A 25,109-nucleotide genomic window follows, 5' to 3' on the forward strand; every position below is an offset into this window, starting at 1 on the left:
AGTGCATGATGTTGTTCTGATGTCTAATTCCCCAATCATTCTCTTAAAGTATGGGTTTGATGTCTGAATATATTTGAGTAATGGATCAATGAATAAAAAATAATAAAAAACGCCCTTTTCACCCACAAGCAAATGAGTAAAGGAGTTTGCAGCTTGCCAAGGAGATGGATGCCCAATAGCCAGTCTTCTCTGAGTCTGAATACACAGTGTTCATTCACTTCAGAGATCAGAGAGGTAAATACATCACGTAGAAGACATATGAGGAGGAGGAGGAGGAGATTCTCAGAACAGCGGAACAATACCAAGGAATCTTTAGTTGAAGGACGTTCTATGAAATGATGTTGAACATTAAGTTCCCTCCCTTAAACTACCTAACTTTGGTACAGAGCATTTCCTGTTGTCCGTTTTCTCTCTATCCTTGAATATAGTGTTCAGAGCACAAAGTGCTGTTCAACGGCATCCGTTCTCACAGAGGTAATTAAAATCATTGACATTCCCCTTTCAGCTCCCTGAGAACTGGAACCCAGACAATTTCAGGCAATACTAAGCAATATGTGGTGCAGCGGTCTAAGGCACTGCATCTCAGTGTTAGAGTCTTCACTACAGTCCTTGGTTCCATTCCAGGCTGTATCACAACCAGCTGTGATTGGGAGTTCCATAGGGAAGCGCACATTTGGCCCAGCGTCGTCCGGGTTTGGGTTTGGCTGGGGTAGGCTGTCACTGTAAATAGGAATTTGTTTGTTAACTGTTTTGCCTAGTTAAATAAACAAAAATTAGCTCATATTTATTTCTAAAGCAATGTCACACCCATGCAGTGGCTGTAACTTGTCCAATATTCTGCCTTTGTTTTGGTACGACATTCCGGAACTCTTCGGCTTGACATTTCTGGGTTAGAAGGGCCTAGTACACCTGTCTCACATGATTTGACATGAACACGTTTCTGCTGAAATTATCATGTTTGACTTTTAGCAAGTTATCTGTTGTATTAGTATGGTGATGAGCAGGTCGTCTCTGCTTTGAAACAGAGACGAATCAGAGGGAGGATCATGGACAGAATCTAGTGTAAATTAGTGGAAGTCGAATGCTTATTCTCTGGTTACACATATGTATTGAATTATAGCTGAACGACCACATTGTGGATGATATCATGATTTTAATGACCCATCTGACTTTCATTACGTTATGGGATTATGATTAAACGGGGTTCATAATGTTTTGACAGGTACAGATAGACACCTAGAGGACGTCAGTTGAATTCAAATCTTGACTATAAAAATAAACCATGCTGTTGCCTAGGTCCTGAAGAGCAAAAATCAAGGAACACAAAAATGTTTCAGTCCAAGAAATTCATTCATCTGAATTTGAATTATTATTATTTTTTAATTAAATGGTACCTATTCCTTGATTCCCATCTCACATTTAGGACTTACAAAACACCATTGCTGTTCGTGGATGGTTGGCGGGGAGGGGGGTGGGGCGGGAGAAATGTCCTAAATCAACATTTACCAACAGGGAGCCATTGGCTGATGATTCACTGCTGCATCTCCTATGATTCTCAGATGGAACACAGCAGCATGTGGAATGACAGCCAGGTGATTGGCACCTCGTCGGCTCGGCTCTCTGGGGCTGCTTTGGCTGCATAGCAGGGCCAATATGACTTTTATTGTTTTTCCATTACAGCCTATGTGGGCTGAGTCTGTGTCCCAAATGGAACCCTATTCCTTATGAGTACACTACCTTTTGACCAGGGCCCATAGTGGTGTATTATGTGACCAGGGCCTATAGTGGTGTACTATGTGACCAGGGCCTATAGTGGTGTATTATGTGACCAGGGCCCATAGTGGTGTACTATGTGACCAGGGCCTATAGTGGTGTACTATGTGACCAGGGCCTATAGTGGTGTACTATGTGACCAGGGCCTATAGTGGTGTATTATGTGACCAGGGCCCATAGTGGTGTACTATGTGACCAGGGCCTATAGTGGTGTACTATGTGACCAGGGCCCATAGTGGTGTATTATGTGACCAGGGCCCATAGTGGTGTATTATGTGACCAGGGCCTATAGTGGTGTATTATGTGACCAGGGCCCATAGTGGTGTATTATGTGACCAGGGCCCATAGTGGTGTATTATGTGACCAGGGCCCATAGTGGTGTATTATGTGACCAGGGCCTATAGTGGTGTACTATGTGACCAGGGCCCATAGTGGTGTATTATGTGACCAGGGCCTATAGTGGTGTACTATGTGACCAGGGCCCATAGTGGTGTATTATGTGACCAGGGCCCATAGTGGTGTATTATGTGACCAGGGCCTATAGTGGTGTATTATGTGACCAGGGCCCATAGTGGTGTATTATGTGACCAGGGCCCATAGTGGTGTATTATGTGACCAGGGCCTATAGTGGTGTACTATGTGACCAGGGCCCATAGTGGTGTATTATGTGACCAGGGCCCATAGTGGTGTACTATGTGACCAGGGCCCATAGTGGTGTATTATGTGACCAGGGCCTATAGTGGTGTACTATGTGACCAGGGCCCATAGTGGTGTATTATGTGACCAGGGCCCATAGTGGTGTACTATGTGACCAGGGCCCATAGTGGTGTATTATGTGACCAGGGCCCATAGTGGTGTATTATGTGACCAGGGCCCATAGTGGTGTACTATGTGACCAGGGCCTATAGTGGTGTATTATGTGACCAGGGCCCATAGTGGTGTACTATGTGACCAGGGCCCATAGTGGTGTATTATGTGACCAGGGCCCATAGTGGTGTACTATGTGACCAGGGCCCATAGTGGTGTATTATGTGACCAGGGCCCATAGTGGTGTATTATGTGACCAGGGCCCATAGTGGTGTACTATGTGACCAGGGCCCACAGCAGTGTATTATGTGACCAGGGCCCATAGTGGTGTATTATGTGACCAGGGCCTATAGTGGTGTACTATGTGACCAGGGCCCATAGTGGTGTATTATGTGACCAGGGCCTATAGTGGTGTACTATGTGACCAGGGCCCATAGTGGTGTATTATGTGACCAGGGCCCACAGCAGTGTATTATGTGACCAGGGCCCATAGTGGTGTATTATGTGACCAGGGCCCATAGTGGTGTATTATGTGACCAGGGCCTATAGTGGTGTACTATGTGACCAGGGCCTATAGTGGTGTATTATGTGACCAGGGCCTATAGTGGTGTACTATGTGACCAGGGCCCATAGTGGTGTATTATGTGACCAGGGCCTATAGTGGTGTATTATGTGACAAGGGCCTATAGTGGTGTACTATGTGACCAGGGCCTATAGTGGTGTATTATGTGACCAGGGCCTATAGTGGTGTACTATGTGACCAGGGCCTATAGGGATGTACTATCTGACCAGGGCCCATAGTCGTGTACTATATGACCAGGGCCAATAGTGGTGTACTATCTGACCAGGGCCCACAGTGATGTACTATGTGACTAGGGCCCACAGCAGTGTATTATGTGACCAGGGCCCACAGAGGTATACTATGTGACCAGGGCCCACAGTGGTGTATTATGTAGGGAATAGTGTGCCATTTGGGAGGCAGAAAAAATAATTGATGCGGTTTCCTTCTATTTATTATGCCTGAACATTAGATGAGTACTGTGTATCCTCTGAGTGATAGTAAAGGTATGTTTCTCAAATCAAGCCTATGGTGAACCCAAGTTGCCAAGTGGATTTAACGTGGCCCCTCAGGGCCCCCATATAACCCCCTCACACTTCAAAAGAACAAACATGTTTACAGTATTTTGTTTTATTTTTACCTTTATTTAACCAGGCAAGTCAGTTAAGAACAAATTCTTATTTTCAATGACGGCCTGGGAACAGTGGGTTAACTGCCTGTTCAGGGGCAGAACAACAGATTTGTACCTTGTCAGCTCAGGGGTTTGAACTCACAACCTTGCGGTTCCTAGTCCAACGCTCTAACCACTAGGCTACCCTGCCGCCCCAGGCATTTATGCCATCGTGTAGTCGGAATTCCAGAACATTACAATTCACTACCAACACTGGTCAGACTGACTAACAACATGCTGGTGATACATTTGTCATTCCGGCCTTCTAGATAGCTAGGGGACAGCTGTGATTCGGTGTCTTTCAGTCTAGTCTTGATGAAGGGATTGAAGAGAATGGTTGAACTGAACTGACATAAACAACTGACATCAATGCAGAGTTGAGTTCAAATTGAGTTTCAGTTCATTCCTATGCAATACAGAGTTGAGTTCAAATTGAGTTTCAATTCATTCCTATTCAATACAGAGTTGAGTTCGAATTGAGTTTCAATTCATTCCTATTCAATGCAGAGTTGAGTTCAAATTGAGTTTCAGTTCATTCCTAAATGACACCTAAATGACACCTGTAACTGGATGTGATGGAAATGGCTCTATTAGAAGTATTCACGTGTTATGCCCAAGGTCATTGAAGGAGATGAGTTTTCATTGAAAGGTAAATTGTCCTACCTGATAAGGTTCAGCTAATTAACAGTATTACAAATAATAACGATACTTCTACTACTAATAATAATAATAACAATATGAGTAATACCAATAATAACAGCAGTAATAATAATAATAATAACAGCAACAATAACAACAATAATAATAACACCAACAATAATAATAACAACAAATAATAATAATATCATCAATAATAATAATTATAACACATATAATAATAATAACACTAATAAATAACAATAATAATAATAACAACAACAAATAATAATAATATCATCAATAATAATAATTATAACACATATAATAATAATAACACTAATAAATAACAATAATACTAATAATAACAAATAACACTATTTATAATAATAATAACAACAACAACAATAATAATAATAGTACCACCAATAATGATAATAATAATAACAATAATACTACTAATAATAATAACAACAATGATAATAAATACACCAATAATAATAATAAAAAGAATAACAACAATGATAATAACAACACCAATAATAATAATAAAAAGAATAACAACAATGATAATAACAACACCAATAATAATAATACAAAGAATAACAACCATGATAATAACAACACCAATAATAATAATACAAAGAATAACAACAATGATAATAACAACACCAATAATAATAATAAATAACAATAACAATAATAATAAATAACAATAACAATAACAATAATAATACCCATAATAATAATAATAATAATAATAATACATAACAATAACAATACCAATAATAATAACCATAATAATAATAATAATAATATAATACCACTAATAATAATAATAATAATAACAATACTGATAATAATAACACCAATAATAAGAATAAGAATATCACTATTAATAACAATAATGATAATAGTAACACTAATAATAATAACAATACAACAATAGGGCAATTACATGTATCAGAAGGAAGTTTCTGTCTTCCCTCATCGAACTTGTTCTCAACTGGCCTATCTGGTTATATAATGGTGAAATAAAAAAATTGGACATTATCATAGAGATGTTATTGGTGTCTTTATGAAGTGGTTTCTTTATGAAGTGGTGTCTGTCTTCTCTCATTGAATAGAATATTAACATAGAGATGCTGTTGGTGTCTTTATAGAGTGGTGTCTGTCTTCTCTCAGTGAATAGAATATTAACATAGAGATGCTGTTGGTGTCTTTATAGAGTGAGTAACACAGTGCCGGCCTGAAATAGACTGCAGGCCAGTCTGATGATGTCATGCAGCATAGGATGAGCCATGGATTCTCTGAGCTCACATTGCTAAATGACAGTCTGCTAAATGACAGTGTGCTAAATGACAGTCTGCTAAATGACTCAAATGTAACTGTAGTTGAAAGACGTGTTGAGGTTAGGGGAGGAAGACAGATTGATATAAGTGTTGAGGTTAGGGGAGGAAGACAGATCAGTAGAAGTGTTGAGGTTGGGGAGGAAAACAGATCAGTAGAAGTGTTGAGGTTGGGGAGGAAGACAGATCAGTAGAAGTGTTGAGGTTAGGGGAGGGGAGGAAGACAGATCAGTAGAAGTGTTGAGGTTAGGGGAGGTAGACAGATCAGTAGATGTGTTGAGGGGAGGCAGGAAAAGACAGATGAAACAGGGAAGTGAGGGACTGCTAGTCTTAGGGCATATCCATAAAATCAGGTGTGTAGTGTTATGCTAATGTTTAATAGTTTGTGCCTTGGGCGAAACAGAAAAAGCCATTGGGGTCAATGTTTTTCAGTCTCTGGAGCAATAGAGTGGCATAGCTATTTTTATTGGCCCCTCCCCTATGGAATGTTATAATATTCTGTCCTCTTGTGCATTATCTTCATCAGCATGGATGGAATTCTATATATGTATGAATAGTATGAACAGCATGAATAGCATAGAATAGCATAGTATGAATCCACTCAATTTGACCGTACTTTAGTTTTCAGAGTTGCATACAAAAGGAAATATACATTGTAACACTGAAATAATGTCATAAGAGTGGATATTGCCGTAGCTGCGTTTGTTTCAATGGAGTCTGAATCGGGAGTCTTTCGTCACTGTGTGAGTTGAAATGAATTCCAGCAGAATCCCAGGGAGAATCCCTGACTTCTTACTCTGGAGAAATCAACTCATATTTCTAGTATATTTTCTTTCTGTGTTGTTGTGGATCCTCCAATGACAGTGCGTTGACAAGGAGCCTGCGCTCAGCTCGCCAAAACAGGAACTTACCGACAGAAACAGAAACATTAACACAAACCTCAAACATATAACTACCTCTGTGATTTTTTTGAAAGGGAGTTACTGTCACCCGAAAGAGGCATTTTTGTTGCCGTTAACGTGTATACCCAAACGGTGCTATGTATGGCTGGAGAAACGGCAGTGAAGTCCGCGTCAAAAACTAGTCACGAACCTCTGGTTTATTGAATCAAAACGTGTCAGTGTGCTTTCATGGTATTCGGTGATACACTGTTATAGTTTCCTGTTCCAACACACTGATATATATATATATGTATTTTTTTTTATATATATTTATATATATTTATATATATATATATATATATATATATATATATATATATATATATATATATATATATATATATATATATATATATATATATATATATATATATAAATATATATAAATATATATATATATATAAAAATATATACATATATATATATATACAAATATATATATATATAAATGATCCATGGTTAGCAGTGAACTCTTTCTCTGAAAGCTTTGCCCTTTCCGGGACAAGCCCTGGACAGACAGCCAGTGGACCTATCACTGAGTAGAAATAGGACAGAATTCATTATTCAAGAGAGGTTTTAGTGAAAAAATTAATACTTGCACCATGAGGAGACAATGTACCGCTTCAAAAAAGGCAAACCTTTAAAGAGAAGATATGTGTGGGGGCCTGAAGTACAGTCGTCTGCCCCTCGTATTAGTCATGTTCTCACACAACATAGCTACACTCCTAGAAAAGCATGGTGCTATCCAGAACCAGTACGGGATTGTTCTACTCAGCTATGCGTTTGAGGTGTGTGTGTGTGTGTGTGTGTGTGTGTGTGTGTGTGTGTGTGTGTGTGTGTGTGTGTGTGTGTGTGTGTGTGTGTGTGTGTGTGTGTGTGTGTGTGTGTGTGTGTGTGTGTGTGTGTGTGTGTGTGCGCGTGCGTGTGTGCGTGGCCACACCTTATGGATTACACATTTAAGCAGCACCTGAATTGCTTGCCAATATTTTTGGCCCGCAAAAGTAATTTACATTTTACTGGAGGTCATTGTTCCTGGTTCGAGAATGTAAGTCAAGGTAAATTGAAAGCCTCGTTACTTTAGATGGATTTACTTCAGAAACACAAATGAAAAACCCAGCAGTAGACGGTTGCTTATCTTTTACCATCCCCTCTGTGGCGATGCGGTGTTAAAGATTATACAGCGTCTTAGATCACTCATGTACAGAGATGATGACACCAGCGTTTGGCATCTTGCTTCCTGCCTGCCAGTTAACAGTTGAAAGATGGACTCCGTTGACGCCATTCTATCCACTTACTATCTGCCTGACCACTGAGCCAATAACAATAATGTATGGCTAAGGGGAAAAAAGGAACACATCATTAATGACTGAAACATATGTAACATATTCAGTGGCACATAGTTTATTTGACCTCCTTCTCTCCTCCACGGAAATGCATTGAAGGTACATATTATTCAGAGAGCAGAGAAGCACTTCAATGTTTATTTTATTCATTCTTGTTTTCCATAATAATTGGGAGCACAATTGGTCAGTGTGATAAATGCTTGTTACATGTATAGAATGTAACCAGTCTAACACACGGCTTGTAAGCTAGTTCGCTGTCCTTTGTGAAGGCCTCTTTTCATTTGAATCACAGACTGACCGTACAATAACTTTACTAGAGTATACTATAGGTACTATGGTTCAACAACTACTGCTCATCCAGGTGGACGCATTAGGCCATTTACCCTTCTATAGGCCCAAAGTATGTCAGTGTAAGCTAGTGCATTTTCTATGTAATTTCTCTCCTCAGACAATATCTATAGGTTAAATCTCACTCTATCAAACTATTTCATCTACTTTCTATAAAAGTTTACTACAGTCTCCATTTTACATAAATCTTCAGTCGCAAACATTTCAGACATTTAATTTAGCTGCAATGAATTTTAAGGGAAGAACAGGTTTAGTTTCCTCTTGATAAATAGGCATACATGAGTTACTTCTCTGTAGCTACACACCTACACAATATATATATAATCACTGTTCTTTGCCAAGATCAAAAATGCGTGGCTGAGATGGAATACCGCTCCTCCTTCAGTCTAGCAACCTCTGCCATTATGGTGATTAGGGCTGATTGTTCTGCTAGTCCCATGCTGTGTCTGCATCCTAAACACCACCCTATGCCTTACGTAGCTCACTACTTTTGACCATATCCCTATGAGATACCTTATGGGGCCCTGGTTGAAAAAAAAAATAGTGCTCTATATAGGGAATAGGGTGGCGTTTTTGGGACGGGGTGTATGTGTGTTTGGTCAGCACTGATTGTGTTGATGCTGACAGCCCCCATGATCACCGTTCATCCCTCAGGTCCTCAAGGTCATCTCACGTAACGAAGGAGATCAATCAGTACCGTCACCACGACAACGCAGAAGAAAAAACGAAAAGTCAAGGGTCACCACGGATAGAATGAAAACAGCTTGGCCCATTATTGTTGTTTCTGTTTGTATTGATTGACATCAGCATTATAGAGCCTTTAATTATGATGTCAGACTTTCAGAAAGAAAGAATAGCTGTGGAGTTGTTTGCCTCTTCCATGAATGTATGCTGTTGGGATTTGGAAAGTAAATTGTGGATGTACATTTAAAAAAAAAAGATTAGCCCATGACTGACTAATTGCTGATTATGTTTTTGTTGATAGAAATCCTAGCTACAGAGCAGAGCAGTAGGTATAACTTGTTGCACATTTCTATGCGGTCAGACAGAAAGTAAAAGGACAGGGTAGTTGAACAGCATGGCTGGATGATTGACTACTGCATTTATATTCAATTAAGTCTATATATTGTCCAAGGGGGTGTTTATGTCGAGATAAAAAAAAAGCTGTCTCTTCAATCCAGCAACATGTATTTAATCAACACTAACAAAAAGAGCGAAACAAGTGTTTGACACAGGGTGTTCTGGGTAATCCTTTCTTTCTCTGTGCACTTTGTCCTATCTTTGTTCCTTTGTTATTTGTTTGGGTGTTCTAATCTCAACCCAGTCAATAATATTCTTTGTTGTCTGAAATTGTGTGTCAAAAAAAAAAAAAAACAACAGACATTGTCCTTTGTTGAAAGTACCTCTCTGTGACTTTTCTGTTCTCAACTCCCAGATAAAGCAATCATTAGATGTTGTTTTCTACCTGCAATTACTCTCAGTTACAATGGGTCAAATACGAGAGAACAGGAGAGGGGGAGAGATGGAGCGGACGAGGGGAGATGGATTGCAGGAGTGTAACAGTATGGGTCCCTGAAGTGCTGATAAATACATACTCAGCTCAGGGACTGGCCATTGTGTGACGATGAACCTTGGTGAATGCATCACATGAAATTAGCCTGGAGTATATATGAATGACCTTTTTCCTCCTTATCTCAGATGCATTGTCTGTTTTAAGGAGCCCATTCGTTACCTGCTGTTGAAAAGTAGAAAGACAGAGGGAAAAGGACAATGCCACCCTCACCAATGCAGTCTTCTCTATGAGAGCTGGGCCGGTGAAATCCATAACAAAGTAACTGTGATAAACACCATTCATAACATTATTTTAGGCATTTCACAATGTTGTCCAAATTCCTCCACTTCATGTACTATTACACAGCCACGTTGACCTCCCTGACACATCGGCAAAGACCTACACAGCCACGTTGACCTCCCTGATACATCAGCCAAACCTCCTACACAGCCACGTTGACCTCCCTGACACATCAGCCAAACCTCCTACACAGCCACGTTGACCTCCCTGACACATCAGCCAAACCTCCTACACAGCCACGTTGACCTCCCTGACACATCAGCCAAACCTCCTACACAGCCACGTTGACCTCCCTGACACATCGGCAAAGAACCTACATCTTTCCAATGCACACAACCCTTTTTCATTGCCTCACAGTTTCATATTGACTCTCTCTCGCCCACTGCTCATGCCCTTGTCGCTGGTGACAATGACAACGCTTGTCACCCTTTATTGCCTTCTCCGAGATTATACCCTTCCTTATCTTCTGATAAAAGTAAAGAAAAACGAAATAAAATTGGGTTAGCTGCAAATAACTGGGGTAATTTAATCTCCATAGTAACCAACTCTGAAGGCCCTGGAAACTGTTTGGCTAGATATACACCGCTGAATGGGATATGTCATGGTTTCCAGACAGACGGATGCTGTGATGGTTTTTACCGTGGCATTTCACTTATTACCCTGCCTGTTTACATTCCACGGGAAACATGGGATACGCCTGTCTGTCTTTTAAGTTTGTAATTTCATAAATGTATCATGAAATCATGTGCATCCCATCTCTGAAACTATCAATCACTCACATGAGATGGGTCTTGAGGGGCTGAAATATGAATGTTGAGAGAGTGCTGAGGAAATGAAACACATCCAGGGAGTATTTAATATCTGGTTATTTTTTTCTCTGATTCTGGTGTCAAATGAAACATGGGTCTTCTTACACAAAATGATGCTTGTGACTTAGGTCTGTAGTGGAACAAAATAGCATCGGTCCCTTTTGTCTAGTGCCTATGGGGTTAAACAGTCCCAGTATTTAAAATGGCCATCCATTTGCCTATCCTGATGTACAGTTGGAGTGTTGAGGCAATAGAAGATGATAAAGTCTTGGTAATTACAATCTACATTATTTATACGTCTCTCTTTATTCATTTTGTGGGCAGGTCTTAATAGTGAACCTGTTGCAGATGTTCTTAATTTAGTGAAGCAAGTCAGTTAAGAACATATTCTTAATTTCAATAATGGCCTAGGAACAGTGGGTTAACTGCCTTGTTCAGGGGCAGTTTTGAACCAGATTTGTACCTTGTCAGCTCGGGGATTTTGAACTTGCAAACTTTCAGTTACTAGTCCAACACACTAGGCTACCCTGCTGCCCCAATGTAAAGAGTTACAGCATACTGGGTGTACAAAAATGGGTTAAATGCCTAGTGCCTTGTTTTTTATTTTTACCTTGTCAGCTCTGGGGTTTGATCTTGCAACCTTTTGGTTACTAGTCCAACACTCTAACCACTAGGGTATCTGCCGCCCCAGGTTGCCAGGCTATGGTGGTATGGTGGTAAACATCCTTGTATTTGTTAAAGTCTTAATTGTGAACTTGTTTCAGATTTAACCAGCTATGGTGGTAAACATCCTTGTATTTGTTTGGGAAATGTTTCTAATTCAGATTCAACCCCCTAAGGTCAATGTCCGCCACCCGCAAAAATAAAATTAGCATAATAAAACGTTTCTCAAAAAATCTGTCAGTTGAAGTTAGAGATATCTGTGGTGAAAGGTGACAGAGCTAGAGCTGTGTTTTTCAGACCGTGAGACATCCCGACAATTGGTCTTGTCATAAAGTTGACTGTAGCGTTTGAATGGTTTAGCAAACTACAAACTATTACGACCCCCACTATCGAAAGTTAAGACTCTAAACGTATACGTTTGGTGTTCTCCTTTTGCTACCCCGAAAGCGTTTTGGGAATCGTCTGCAGTCGGTACAGCTGATCTCCCAAATTTTGTCTGTAGCGTCCCAACAGTTTGGGTCACACACTATGTGCAAAGGTGTGATGAACACAAACACGTACATGTCAGTTGTGTCTGAAGGCCCCGCCCCACAGTACCAGTTGTGTCTGAAGGCCCCGCCCCACAGTACCAGCTGTGTCTGAAGGCCCCGCCCCACAGTACCAGTTGTGTCTGAAGGCCCCGCCCCACAGTACCAGTTGTGTCTGAAGGCCCTGCCCCACAGTACCAGTTGTGTCTGAAGGCCCCGCCCCACAGTACCAGTTGTGTCTGAAGGCCCCGCCCCACAGTACCAGTTGTGTCTGAAGGCCCCGCCCCACAGTACCAGTTGTGTCTGAAGGCCCCGCCCACAGTACCAGTTGTGTCTGAAGGCCCCGCCCCACAGTACCAGTTGTGTCTGAAGGCCCCGCCCCACAGTACCAGTTGTGTCTGACGGCCCCGCCCCACAGTACCAGTTGTGTCTGAAGGCCCCGCCCCACAGTACCAGTTGTGTCTGAAGGCCCCGCCCCACAGTACCAGTTGAAAGAAAATTATGGAAGTACACAGAACTTGTCAAGAGTTTGGACACACCTACTCATTCAAGGGTATTTCTGTATTTTAACTATTTTCTACATTGTAGAAAAATAGTGAAGACTTCAAAAATTATGAAATAACACACATGGAATTATGTAGTAACAAAATATATATTTTAGACCTTAGATTCTTCTAAGTAGCCACCCTTTGTCTTGATGACAGATTTGCACACTCTTGACCAGAGCACCCACTGACCAGATCACCCACTGACCAGATCACCCACTGACCAGATCACCCACTGACCAGATCACCCACTGACCAGATCAACAACTGACCAGATCACCCACTGACCAGATCACCCACTGACCAGATCACCCACTGACCAGATCAACCACTGACCAGATCACCCACTGACCAGATCACCCACTAACCAGAGCACCCACTAACCAGAGCACACACTAACCAGATCACCCACTAACCAGAGCACCCACTAACCAGATCACCAACTAACCAGAGCACCCACTAACCAAAGCACCCGCTAACCAGATCACCCGCTAACCAGATCACCCGCTAACCAGAGCACCCACTAACCAGAGCACCAACTAACCAGATCACCCACTAACCAGATCACCCACTAACAAGATAACCCACTAACCAGAGCACCCACTAACCAGATCACCCACTAACCAGAGCACCCACTCACCAGATCACCCATTGACCAGATCACCCACTAACCAGATCACCCACTCACCAGATCACCCACTGACCAGATCACCCACTAACCAGATCACCCACTAACCAGATCACCCACTAACCAGATCACCCATTGACCAGATCACCCACTAACCAGATCACCCATTGACCAGATCACCCACTAACCAGATCACCCACTAACCAGATCACCCACTAACCAGAACACCCATTGACCAAAATGGCACCATATTCCCTACATAGTTCACTGCTTTTGACCGGAGCCCTACTGAGGCACCACCTATTGAGGCACCACCTATTGAGGCACCACCTACTGAGGCACCACCTACTGAGGCACCACCTACTGAGGCACCACCTATTGAGGCACCACCTATTGAGGCACCACCTACTGAGGCACCACCTACTGAGGCACCACCTATTGAGGCACCACCTACTGAGGCACCACCTATTGAGGCACCACCTACTGAGGCACCACCTATTGAGGCACCACCTACTGAGGCACCACCTACTGAGGCACCACCTACTGAGGCACCACCTATTGAGGCACCACCTATTGAGGCACCACCTATTGAGGCACCACCTATTGAGGCACCACCTACTGAGGCACCACCTACTGAGGAACCACCTACTGAGGCACAACCTATTGAGGCACCACCTACTGAGGCACCACCTACTGAGGCACCACCTACTGAGGCACCACCTATTGAGGCACCACCTACTGAGGCACCACCTACTGAGGCACCACCTACTGAGGCACCACCTACTATATTAAAAGTAGTGCCCTGTAATGGGAATAGGGTGTCTTTCGGGTCGTAGCCCTGGTCCCTGTGGAGTGGAAACTGATACAGACTCCATTCCCTTTGAGCTGTTTAATGTGAAATGTCACAAACAGACATAGCAGCACTCCTCTGGCTGTTGTCACAGCAGCAATGACATCTCTCACTGTGACTTCACCCAGGGAAAGCACTGCCGCACCAAATACCTTACCCTCGTATTATGTGAAGTTCCCCATTCTTTGTACCGATCACTTATGTTTTGAGGGGGAGGCACTAGTGTTCCTTGCAAATGTATCGAGGCTTTGTCGAGTGCGTGTGTGCGTGTGTGTGCGTGTGTGTGTGTGTGCGTGTGTGCGTGTGTGTGTGTGCGCGTGTGTGTGTGTGTGCGTGTGTGTGTGTGTGTGTGTGTGTTTGTGTGCGTGTGTGTGTGTGTTGAATAATGGGTACCTATTTTAATGTTGTTTTTCCCTTCAGGAAAAAAAAAGAACAATTCCTTGGCAAAGACAACTACAACAGAAAAAAAAATCACTGCTATCAAATGATTGACTCGGGGAATATAGTAAGGACTTGGCCTGATTGTGCTTGTTCAGTGAGATGCATCATTTTTTTTCCCCCTTTAATGAAGTTAGTGACCCTCTGAAAGGTGACACATTTAATGCTCAGGAGATGTATTCACTCAGACTCAAAGGCTGGGGGGCTGAGCAGGCCATTATTGAGAGGTTTTAGGTCTCTATTCAATCTGGATTGATGAAGCATTACATATTGTGCGCTAGATTTGCGTTTATCGTAAATTCAGTCTTCCCCTTAACAAAGGAACATTGTCTTTAAATGTCAACCACTTCAGCGATACAGATTGAATCCAACTCTATATTTCAGATCAGACTCCATGCACCAGGGGACTCCATGTATCTGCTGGCAATTTGAATGAATCTACACATTTTTCACCAGTTCTTGTTCATTATAAGCAGGTTGGCTTTTGTTATATTCAATAAATTAACATATAGCTCCTCACTTAAAGAATGCAATTAAGTATTGCAAACAAATAGGATTTGGGAGTTTTGGTTGGATATCAGTAATCACCCCTCAAAAGTTTGGTTTTGTAATTGGAATGGAGCAGTAATACAATAACTTCGCTATTGAGAAAAATCATTGTTTAAAATTTTGAGCTGACTAGGGAATTTAATTAAACAGAGCATGCTCAACTTCTAATGTGAGATCTCAAAGCCATAGACACAGACCTAGGACCATTCAATTATTTATGACATTGTTACTTATGCCTATATGCAAAATTATCTCTTTGCGATAGATTGAAGCCGAGACCTGGAGGACGTGATGTCATAGCAAGGACCACTCCTCTTTTCCTCTGAGTGTCTCAGAACTATAACACTGTGGGCTCCTGTTTGTTGTGTTGCATACTGTTTTACATTCTAATTACCAGAGTTGGCAGCTTTTATTGCTGGGGCTCAATGTTGAGGCCTCTATCTCTTCCTGGACTCATTTCACATGTGATGTCAGCTCGAGCATAATGAGACAAGATAGTTGGAGTGCCTTGATTTCTCCCTCCCCAAATCCTCTATCGCTCATAACTATACTCATTGTACCTTGCACCACAAATATGCTAACAAGAATCCTAACAATAATCCTAAATGTGGATTCATGTCATTTTGTGATGTTCACATTTTTGAGTTATTGTAACTGACCAGATTTATTGAATGTCGAATAGACCACAGAAAGCAAGGTGTGCCATGGTGACAGTGATTTTAAAAAAAATGCTTTGGGATTGTAAGAAATATTTAAAGATAACACACAATGCAGAGGACTAGAGGTCAAGGTAGGGAATAGGGAATTAACGATCAATGGAAATAATTGTTTTTCAGTTCAATATCTGTTTAGAATCTCTGTTTGGGGTTTCAGTCCTGAACTCATAGCTACATGTGGCACGTTTTCATTGGTTCGAATGCTCTATACATTGAGCCTGAAACAGGATATTTGTTATTTGGCCAAGTTTTATTGCAAGGAATTCTAATTGGTCAACCAAAGGCTACGGTTGGGGGTTAATAATTACATCCTACCACTTTGTTCTGTGGAGAATCACTGATTACAGGGAAGAATGAACATCAACCATCTACTTGCTAGCATAACAACTATGATTTGTTATCTTTGAATAAACCTATTTTTCTCCCCCTGATTTGCTTTGGGGTCTGTGTTATTGAGGGATAAGGTCAACTGCTAACAGGATGTTCATTAAATATTGAATACAGTAAAGTCAATCTCAGACACCAACACCAGAGACAGTTATTCTCAACTTTAAATAATCTCCTGGGAATTCATTGTCTGTTGTAGGTAAACACAGGGAACCAATGGAAGTGAAATGCTGCTGTTTTTATTCTTCTGGAATGATTCAAACATGTATTACTGCCATTCATTTCTACAACAGGTTGACATTTACAGGTCACCTTCAGATAGACCTCTAACAGGTTGACATTTACAAGCCACCTTCAGATAGACCTCTAACAGGTGGACATTTACAGGTCACCTTCAGATAGACCTCTAACAGGTTGACATTTACAGGTCACCTTCAGATAGACCTCTAACAGGTTGACATTTACAGGCCACCTTCAGATAGACCTCTAACAGGTTGACATTTACAGGTCACCTTCAGATAGACCTCTAACAGGTTGACATTTACAGGTCACCTTCAGATAGACCTCTAACAGGTTGACATTTACAGGTCACCTTCAGATAGACCTCTAACAGGTTGACATTTACAGGTCACCTTCAGATAGACCTCTAACAGGTTGACATTCTCTTCTTGTCTTTTTCATATTTTATTCTCTTTGTTTAATGTCTTTGTGCTGCAGCCATAGTTGAGGTGAACCTGGCCAAGGCGCTGGCCGAAGCCTCGGAGACGTGCACCCAGGAATGCCTGATCCTGGGCCACTCTGACAGCTGCTGGATGCCCCCGTCCCTGGTGACCCAGTTCCAGTCTCCGTCCAACACGGGTACCCTGCCTACCCTGCCCTCCTTTGGCTTCCAGCACCAGCAGAGCTCCCCATGGGCCAGAGGAGCCAAGACGGATGGGCGTCAGTGCCATACCCTTGGCAGGTCTGTGCCCAAAGACGATCTGGCTAAAGGGATGAACCGGCCGCAGTTCTACAACACTCTGGAAAGACACTGCAGCAGCAAGAGTAAGGAGTCTGACCCCATCAAGGTCATCCCTCTGGCAAGCTTTTCCTCATCTTCGTCAGGCCAGCAGACCCCAGCCAACGGAGGATCCTCTGCCTTCTTACATGAGCATCAGCTGTAAGGGACCAGAGTAACACCAACCAGTTTGTCTAAAATATCTCGGTGTATATTTAACATCGGTAGTAAGGGGCTGTAAGGGGACAGAGTAACACCAATCAGTTTGTCTAAAATATCTTGGTGTATATTTAACATCAGTAGTAAGGGGCTGTAAGGGGACAGAGTACCACCAACCAGTTTGTCTAAAGTATCTTGGTGTATATTTAACATCAGTAGTAAGAGGCTGTAAGGGGACAGAGTTTGTCTAATGTATCTTGATGGTTTCTGATTATTGTGTGAACATGGAATGTGGAGGAAGGGACAAAACTGTTCCTCAGTCTCCACACTGTTGCTCCTCACACTCCACAATGTTGCTCCTCACACTCCACAATGTTGCTCCTCACACTCCACAATGTTGCTCCTCACACTCCACAATGTTGCTCCTCACACTCCACAATGTTGTTCCTCTGTCTCCACAATGTTGTTCCTCACACTCCACAATGTTGTTCCTCTGTCTCCACAATGTTGCTCCTCACACTCCACAATGTTGTTCCTCAGTCTCCACACTGTTGCTCCTCACACTCCACAATGTTGCTCCTCACACTCCACACTGTTGCTCCTCACACTCCACAATGTTGCTCCTCACACTCCACAATGTTGTTCCTCTGTCTCCACAATGTTGTTCCTCACACTCCACAATGTTGTTCCTCTGTCTCCACAATGTTGCTCCTCACACTCCACAATGTTGCTCCTCAGTCTCCACACTGTTGCTCCTCACACTCCACAATGTTGTTCCTCACACTCCACAATGTTGCTCCTCACACTCCACACTGTTGTTCCTCAGTCTCCACAATGTTGTTCCTCAGTCTCCACAATGTTGTTCCTCAGTCTCCACAATGTTGTTCCTCACTCTCCACACTGTTGTTCCTCAGTCTCCACAATGTTGTTCCTCACTCTCCACACTGTTGTTCCTCAGTCTCCACAATGTTGTTCCTCTGTCTCCACAATGTTGTTCCTCTGTCTCCACAATGTTGACCTCAGTCTCCACAATGTTGTTCCTCAGTCTCCACAATGTTGTTCCTCAGTCTCCACAATGTTGTTCCTCAGTCTCCACAATGTTGCACAGAAGTGGATCTGACAATGGCTGTAATCATATAAATGGTAGTCCTATACCAAAGTAGATCCACAACAGAAGCAAAATATCTAAAACATCATAATTTATGTTTGGTAGAGTTTTTTGCTGATCAGTAATCAAAAATAATTTTGACCACCTATGCGTATTGGAACCAGCTCAGCGGAACCGTCCTACACACAATTTACTTAACGATAAACGAAACGCAAACACACAGTATAGCTTGTGAACCCAAGGTGAATGTTGTATATGTCCAATCTCTGGTGAAATATTGCTTAGTGTATCCAGCAAGACATTCAGCTCCAGCTCCAACTGATGATCCAAGTTACTTTTTGCTCTCGTCTGAATATCTTTATTGAATCCCGTCTTGTTCAGGGGTCTGCAGACACATACCTAAGACTCAATGGACAAAAAATGTTTCACTCTGTGTCGTGCTAACACTTTATATAAACATGCAGTACAGTGCCATCCCCCATGATACACCCAACACTGTTTCTCTTCAGATGTTTCTTGTATGGCGAGATATGATGCCTTTGACACCCCTTTCCCTGCCCTCTATTGCAAACCTACTCATTTTCTACATTATCTTCCCACCCAATAACAACATATTAATTTTCAACATTATCTTCCCCGCCTAATAGGAACTTACTCATTTTCTACATTATCTCCCCACCCAATAACAACATATTAATTTTCAACATTATCTTCCCCGCCTAATAGGAACTTACTCATTTTCTACATGATCTCCCCACCCAATAACAACATATTAATTTTCAACATTATCTCCCCCACCTAATAGGAACCTACTCATTTTCTACATTACATTCCCCACCTAATAGGGACCTACTCATTTTCTACATTATCTTCCCCACCTAATAGGAACCTACTCATTTTCTACATGATCTTCCCCTGTAATAACCACCTACTAATTGTCTACATTATCTTTCCCATGTAATAACAAACTACTAACTTCAACATGATCTTACCCTCCTAATTAACAACATACTTATTTTCTACATGATCTTTCCCCTGTAATAACAAACTACTAATTCTCAACATGTTTACCCGCTTAATTACAACATACTAATTTTTCTACATCATCTTTTCCCTGTAAAACAAACTACTAATTTTCAACATTATCTTATCCACCCAGTAAGAACCTACACATTTTCCTACATTATCTTTCTCATTGTAATAAGAACCTACCCATTTTCTACATGATCTTTCCCCTGTAAAACAAACTACTAATTTTCAACATGATCTTATCCACCCAGTAAGAACCTACAAATGTTCTACACTATCTCTTGAGAAGGAGCCTTGAACAGCACAGACAGAGGTTCCATGCAAGGAGCTGTAACTTTTCTTTCCTTTTTTTACTTTCCCACCATTATTTCCCTTCATTTATCTTCCTTTCATATAATATAACATGTATTGTACGCGTCGTAAATGAGTGCTGTGGAGACAATTAAGAACATCTCCCAGTTGTCTAGTTACTTTGAGCTGTGATCTCCACAGTCAGTATTAGCCGTGGTTGACAGCTCTGTAGTAGTTGTCTACTCTCACTGAAACATAATGTATTTCTAGTAGTCAGGTAATGAAAAAGTGGAGACATATACAGAGTCTGGATGCAAATAGCTTTTTATTTGCTTTAATTTGTGCCCCTATCTCGTCAGGATAGTAACCACTATAATGAGAGTTTCTGTATCCATATGCAAGCACCTTAAACTCGAAGGATGAATTAACCATATTTGCATATTGACATACCCCCTTTTTTTAAATGATTTATCCTACGTTTTATCCACTGTATCTTTGATTCAACCATATTTCCATAGTTTCAAGGGAGTTCATTCTGGATAACCACTGACTGTCATGGATTTGGTAAACATTGCATGACCATCACCAGTTAACATATTTAAATGAAATGTGTCCTCTAGCGGCTTGTGAAAGAAACAGGACATGTTTAGGGTACCTCCCTGCAGGGTTAGACAGTAACAGGACAAGTTTAGGGTACCATTCACCCTGCAGGGTTAGACAGTAAGAGGACATGTTTAGGGTACCATTCACCCTGCAGGGTTAGACAGTAAGAGGACATGTTTAGGGTACCATTCACCCTGCAGGGTTAGACAGTAACAGGACATGTTTAGGGTACCATTCTCCCTGCAGGGTTAGACAGTAAGAGGACATGTTTAGGGTACCATTCACCCTGCAGGGTTAGACAGTAAGAGGACATGTTTAGGGTACCATTCTCCCTACAGGGTTAGACGGTAACAGGACATGTTTAGGGTACCATTCTCCCTGCAGGGTTAGACAGTAAAATGTGTCTGCGCTTGGTTGAGACTCTGCTTGCATTCAGATTACACTTCGGGTCAGGTATCCATCAGTGTAGAAATGCATTAGTGAAGCCCGGGTTTATGAAATTGCGTGTGTCATAAGAGTGTTATGTGGAAGGGTCAAGGTCAGGGTCAATTTCATCTCACTTCTGGTCAATTAAGGAAATGTATTGAATTTGTATTAATGAATTGAATAAATCCTACTCATTGAACACGGTTAACATACTGCCCAACCAAGTCCCAATCATGAATTGGATATCAATTCCTTTTTTGCAGAGTAATGTTTTCTTTCTGTGTCATCCTGAAGCAGCTCCTCGCTGCGGTTAAATGTTTAAAAACATTTGTCTTTCATCAAAGACAACGACTACAGACAGGACAGAGTACGCTGACATATGCAAACAAATCACAAAGCACTTGCTTCCTTCAGACAGTGACGGTGAACACAGGCCTGCCAATGTGTGACGTGTGATTCAATAAGATTTCAACCGCATATAGAATGATGAAATTGACACTTATTAACAACGACTGAAACACACAAAATCACACAATATACTTACAGTATATATACTGAACAAAAATATAAGCGATGTTGGTCCCATATTTCCTGACTCGAAATAAAAGATCCCTGAAATGTTCCATACGCACAAAAAGCTAATTTTTCCCAAATTTATGGCACAAATTTGTTTACATCCCTGTTCGTGAGCACTTCTCCTTCGCCAAGATAATTCATCCACTTGACAGGTGTGGCATATCAAGAAGCTGATTAAATGACATGATCATTACACAGGTGCTTGTGCTGGGGAGGCCACTCTAAAAGGCCACTCTAAAATGTACAGTTTTGTCACATAACACAATGCCTCAGATGTCTCAAGTTTTGAGGGGCCGTGCAATTGTTATGCTGACTGCAGGAATGTCCAGCAGAGTTGATGCCAGAAAATGTCATGTTAATTTCTCTACCATAAGCCGAGTCCAACGTCACTTTAGAGAATTTGGCATTATGTCCAACCGCAGACCATGTTTAACCATGCCAGCCCAGGACCTCCACATCCAGCTTCTTCTAAAGCAGGATCACCTGAGACCCACCACCCAGACAGCTGACGAAACTGTGGGTTTGCACAACCAAAGAATTTGTGCACAAACTGTCAGAAACCATCTCAGGAAAGCTCATCTGTGTGCTCATCGTCCTCAACAGGGTCTTGACCTGACAGCAGTTTGGCTTCGTAACCAACTTCAGCGAGCAAATAATCACCTTTGATGGTTACTGGCACACTAGAGATGTGTGCTCTTCACGGATGGTTTAAATCGTAGATGGCAGACAGCGTGTAAGACGTCATGTGAGCGAGAGGTTTGCTGATGTCAACATTGTGATCAGAGTGTCCTATGGTTGTGGTGGGGTCATGGTATGGGCATGAATAAGCTATGGACAACGAACACAATTGCATTTATCAATGGCAATTTGAATAAACAGAGATACCGTGACGAGATATCCTGTGGCCCGTTCATCACCTCATGTTTTAGCTTGATGATACACAGCCACATGTCGCAAGGATCTCTACACAATTCCTGGAAGCTGAAAATGTCCCAGTTCTTCCATGACCTGCATACTCACCAGACATGTCAGCCGTTGAGCATGTTTGGAATGCTCAGTATTGACGTGTATGACAGCACGTTCCAAATTCCCATCAATATCCAGCAACTTCGCACAGCCATTCCACAGGCCACAATCAACAGCCTGATCAACTCTATGCAAAGGAGATGTGTCACGCAGCATGAGGAAAATGGTCACACCAGATACTGACTGGTTTTCTGATCCACGCTCCTACTTTTGTTTTAAGGTATGTGTGACCAACAGATCTGTATTCCCAGTCATTTGAAATCCATAGATTAGGATGTAATGAATTCATTTAAATTGACTGATTTCCATGTATGAACTGTAAGTCAGTAAAATCGTTGAAATTGTTGCATGTTGCGTTGATATTTTTGTTCAGTGTACATATTATATACATAGATGCCTCTGTTTCACGCTCATACAGAGCAACACAGATGGACAGAATGTTCCTATGTCAATATTGATCACACTAAACAGATCTGGATAGGTTAATGCTTGAGACTTAAAGTGTTTCATCACTGGCATCAAGAGTCAAAACAATCAACTCTTCTTTCAGAAGAAAACCTGAAAGTTGAATTACCATCAACAACACCTAAGGCTCCATATAGCCCTACATACTACATATATTTAGTGCACTACATTTAGCCAGGGCCCATAGGGCTCTAGTCAAAAGTAGTTCACTATGTAGGGAATAGGGTGCCATTTGTCATGCACAAAAATTATTTGACATTTCTTTAAAAAAAAATGTTTAGGCAATGTAGAACAATAAATAGGATATAATTTTCAAATATTCAAAAAACAGGTGGCATTTTTGTTATTTTGTTATTTGGAATTCCCCATTTGTTTGCTCATCCATGACTTAGAGTTAGAGTCTGCATTTGTTAAAGACATGGAATGCAGTTTAAAGGTAAATGTGTCTTTCAGGAGGGGATGATCACTTTAGGTCAGTTTCGCTTTGTGCCAAAGGTTTCACATATGAACCAAAAAAAAAGGAAGATAGTGAGATAAACTTCCACAGAACTTAAATGATTAGTAGAGAGTCATGTGCGTTGTTTTCCTCCTCTAGTATTTTTTTCTACTTTTCTAAAAATCCAGCTCCCAGGTCGCCGTAACCATAGTGATAGAAACAACGTCACCCGTCGGGGTTTCCAAAATCATTGATTTCTCTATGAATATTTGTTTGTTTTTTACAAAAAAAAGAAGTTTTTTTTTTAATTATAAAATAATTTCATTGGGATGTTATTTTGCATCATCATCTGCATGTGGGCCATTTTTACCCATTTTTTATCACTAGCTTGCTATGCTCCTAAGTTGTTTTAACGTGTAACAGATGGATTTGTGTTGTCATGTGGCCATCATCGACCAATTGTGTTGTTATAACCATATATCCCTTTTGAGGCAATTAACAATACATGGCTAACAAACACACACAAAAAATCTATTTCAAATGTGTAATGAATATGAGGCATGTACACACAAGATGAATATCACCTCACCTTTGTGATTTGTTTTGTTTTAATATTGTACAGAACAGTACCTTTGAGAAGAATTGACAAGGTGGCATCTAACAAGATTGGTTTATATATTGTTGAGTAAAGGTTTAGTCACCTGAATTCAGTCATGAAAAAAGAGAATCAAAAGTAAATTAAATGTAAAACAATGAGACGACAATCTCTGCTCTAATGTAAATGGCTACATATGCATATATTGGTGAGTGTGTGTGTGTGCAGCGAGTGTGTGTGTGTGCATTTTTGTGTGTATGTATACTGGCATGAACCTTGCCAAAATATTTTATGTACACACGTATCTTGTATAAAATCTATATATGAAATACCTGCTATATAATATATATGCTTGTAAATTAGTCATTGGTGGGTACAGGTTCAAGGTTGCTTGGAGAGAAAGCTTAAATGTTTGCCAGCAGTATAGTATTGATCAACTCTGTGTTGTCATGCCTTTGTAAAATATCCCATCAAAATCTAAGAAAAAATGACCTTCCATACATGTAATTTTACTTGAACCATTAAATATTGAATCGTCAAAGTAAGTCTGGACTACTCTTGAGTTTCTTTCTGCTGTATTGGATGAATCTATTGGTATTATCGTTAACATGAACCTCTAACACCAACTACAATATCTTCAAGATGTTACAGGGATTTCTGGTGGCACGAATAACATAACACTTTTCCCAGAGCTCAGCCAAGTTGCGACAAACCTTATTTAATTACTTTAGAACACAGTTTAATTTATTGTTTGATTAATTTCACTTTACTAAGTATTGTTGACATAGTTTCGTATCTCGTTGGTCTTCCGAACGGTAATAATGGCATTGAATTGCTGAATGGAAGATTGCTAACGTAGGCCGCAGCAAAGCCTTGGATTTTCCTGAACGATTTACCAACTGGAGAGACAGGCATTATTGTCCGCTACTGACAGTTTTGTTTGCCTTGGTCGGTAGAATGGCTGAAGCACGGTTTTTCATCTCGTTTCTCTTCATAACAGTGAAAAAA

General features: G+C 41.2%; 1 protein-coding gene across 1 annotated transcript in view; it reads left to right on the plus strand.

The window, feature by feature from the left end:
- Positions 1-24,642, plus strand: part of LOC135526775 (protocadherin-11 X-linked-like) — a 309,098-nt gene extending 284,456 nt beyond the window's left edge. The window contains exon 7 of the mRNA XM_064955432.1: positions 17,108-24,642. Coding sequence (XP_064811504.1) covers positions 17,108-17,553 — 446 coding nt within the window. The 3' untranslated portion in view covers positions 17,554-24,642. The remainder of the gene's footprint in view (positions 1-17,107) is intronic.
- The last annotated feature ends 467 nt before the right edge of the window (positions 24,643-25,109 follow it).

Source organism: Oncorhynchus masou, chromosome 32, assembly GCF_036934945.1.
Source record: "Oncorhynchus masou masou isolate Uvic2021 chromosome 32, UVic_Omas_1.1, whole genome shotgun sequence".
In the NCBI taxonomy this organism is placed as follows: Eukaryota; Metazoa; Chordata; class Actinopteri; order Salmoniformes; family Salmonidae; genus Oncorhynchus; species Oncorhynchus masou.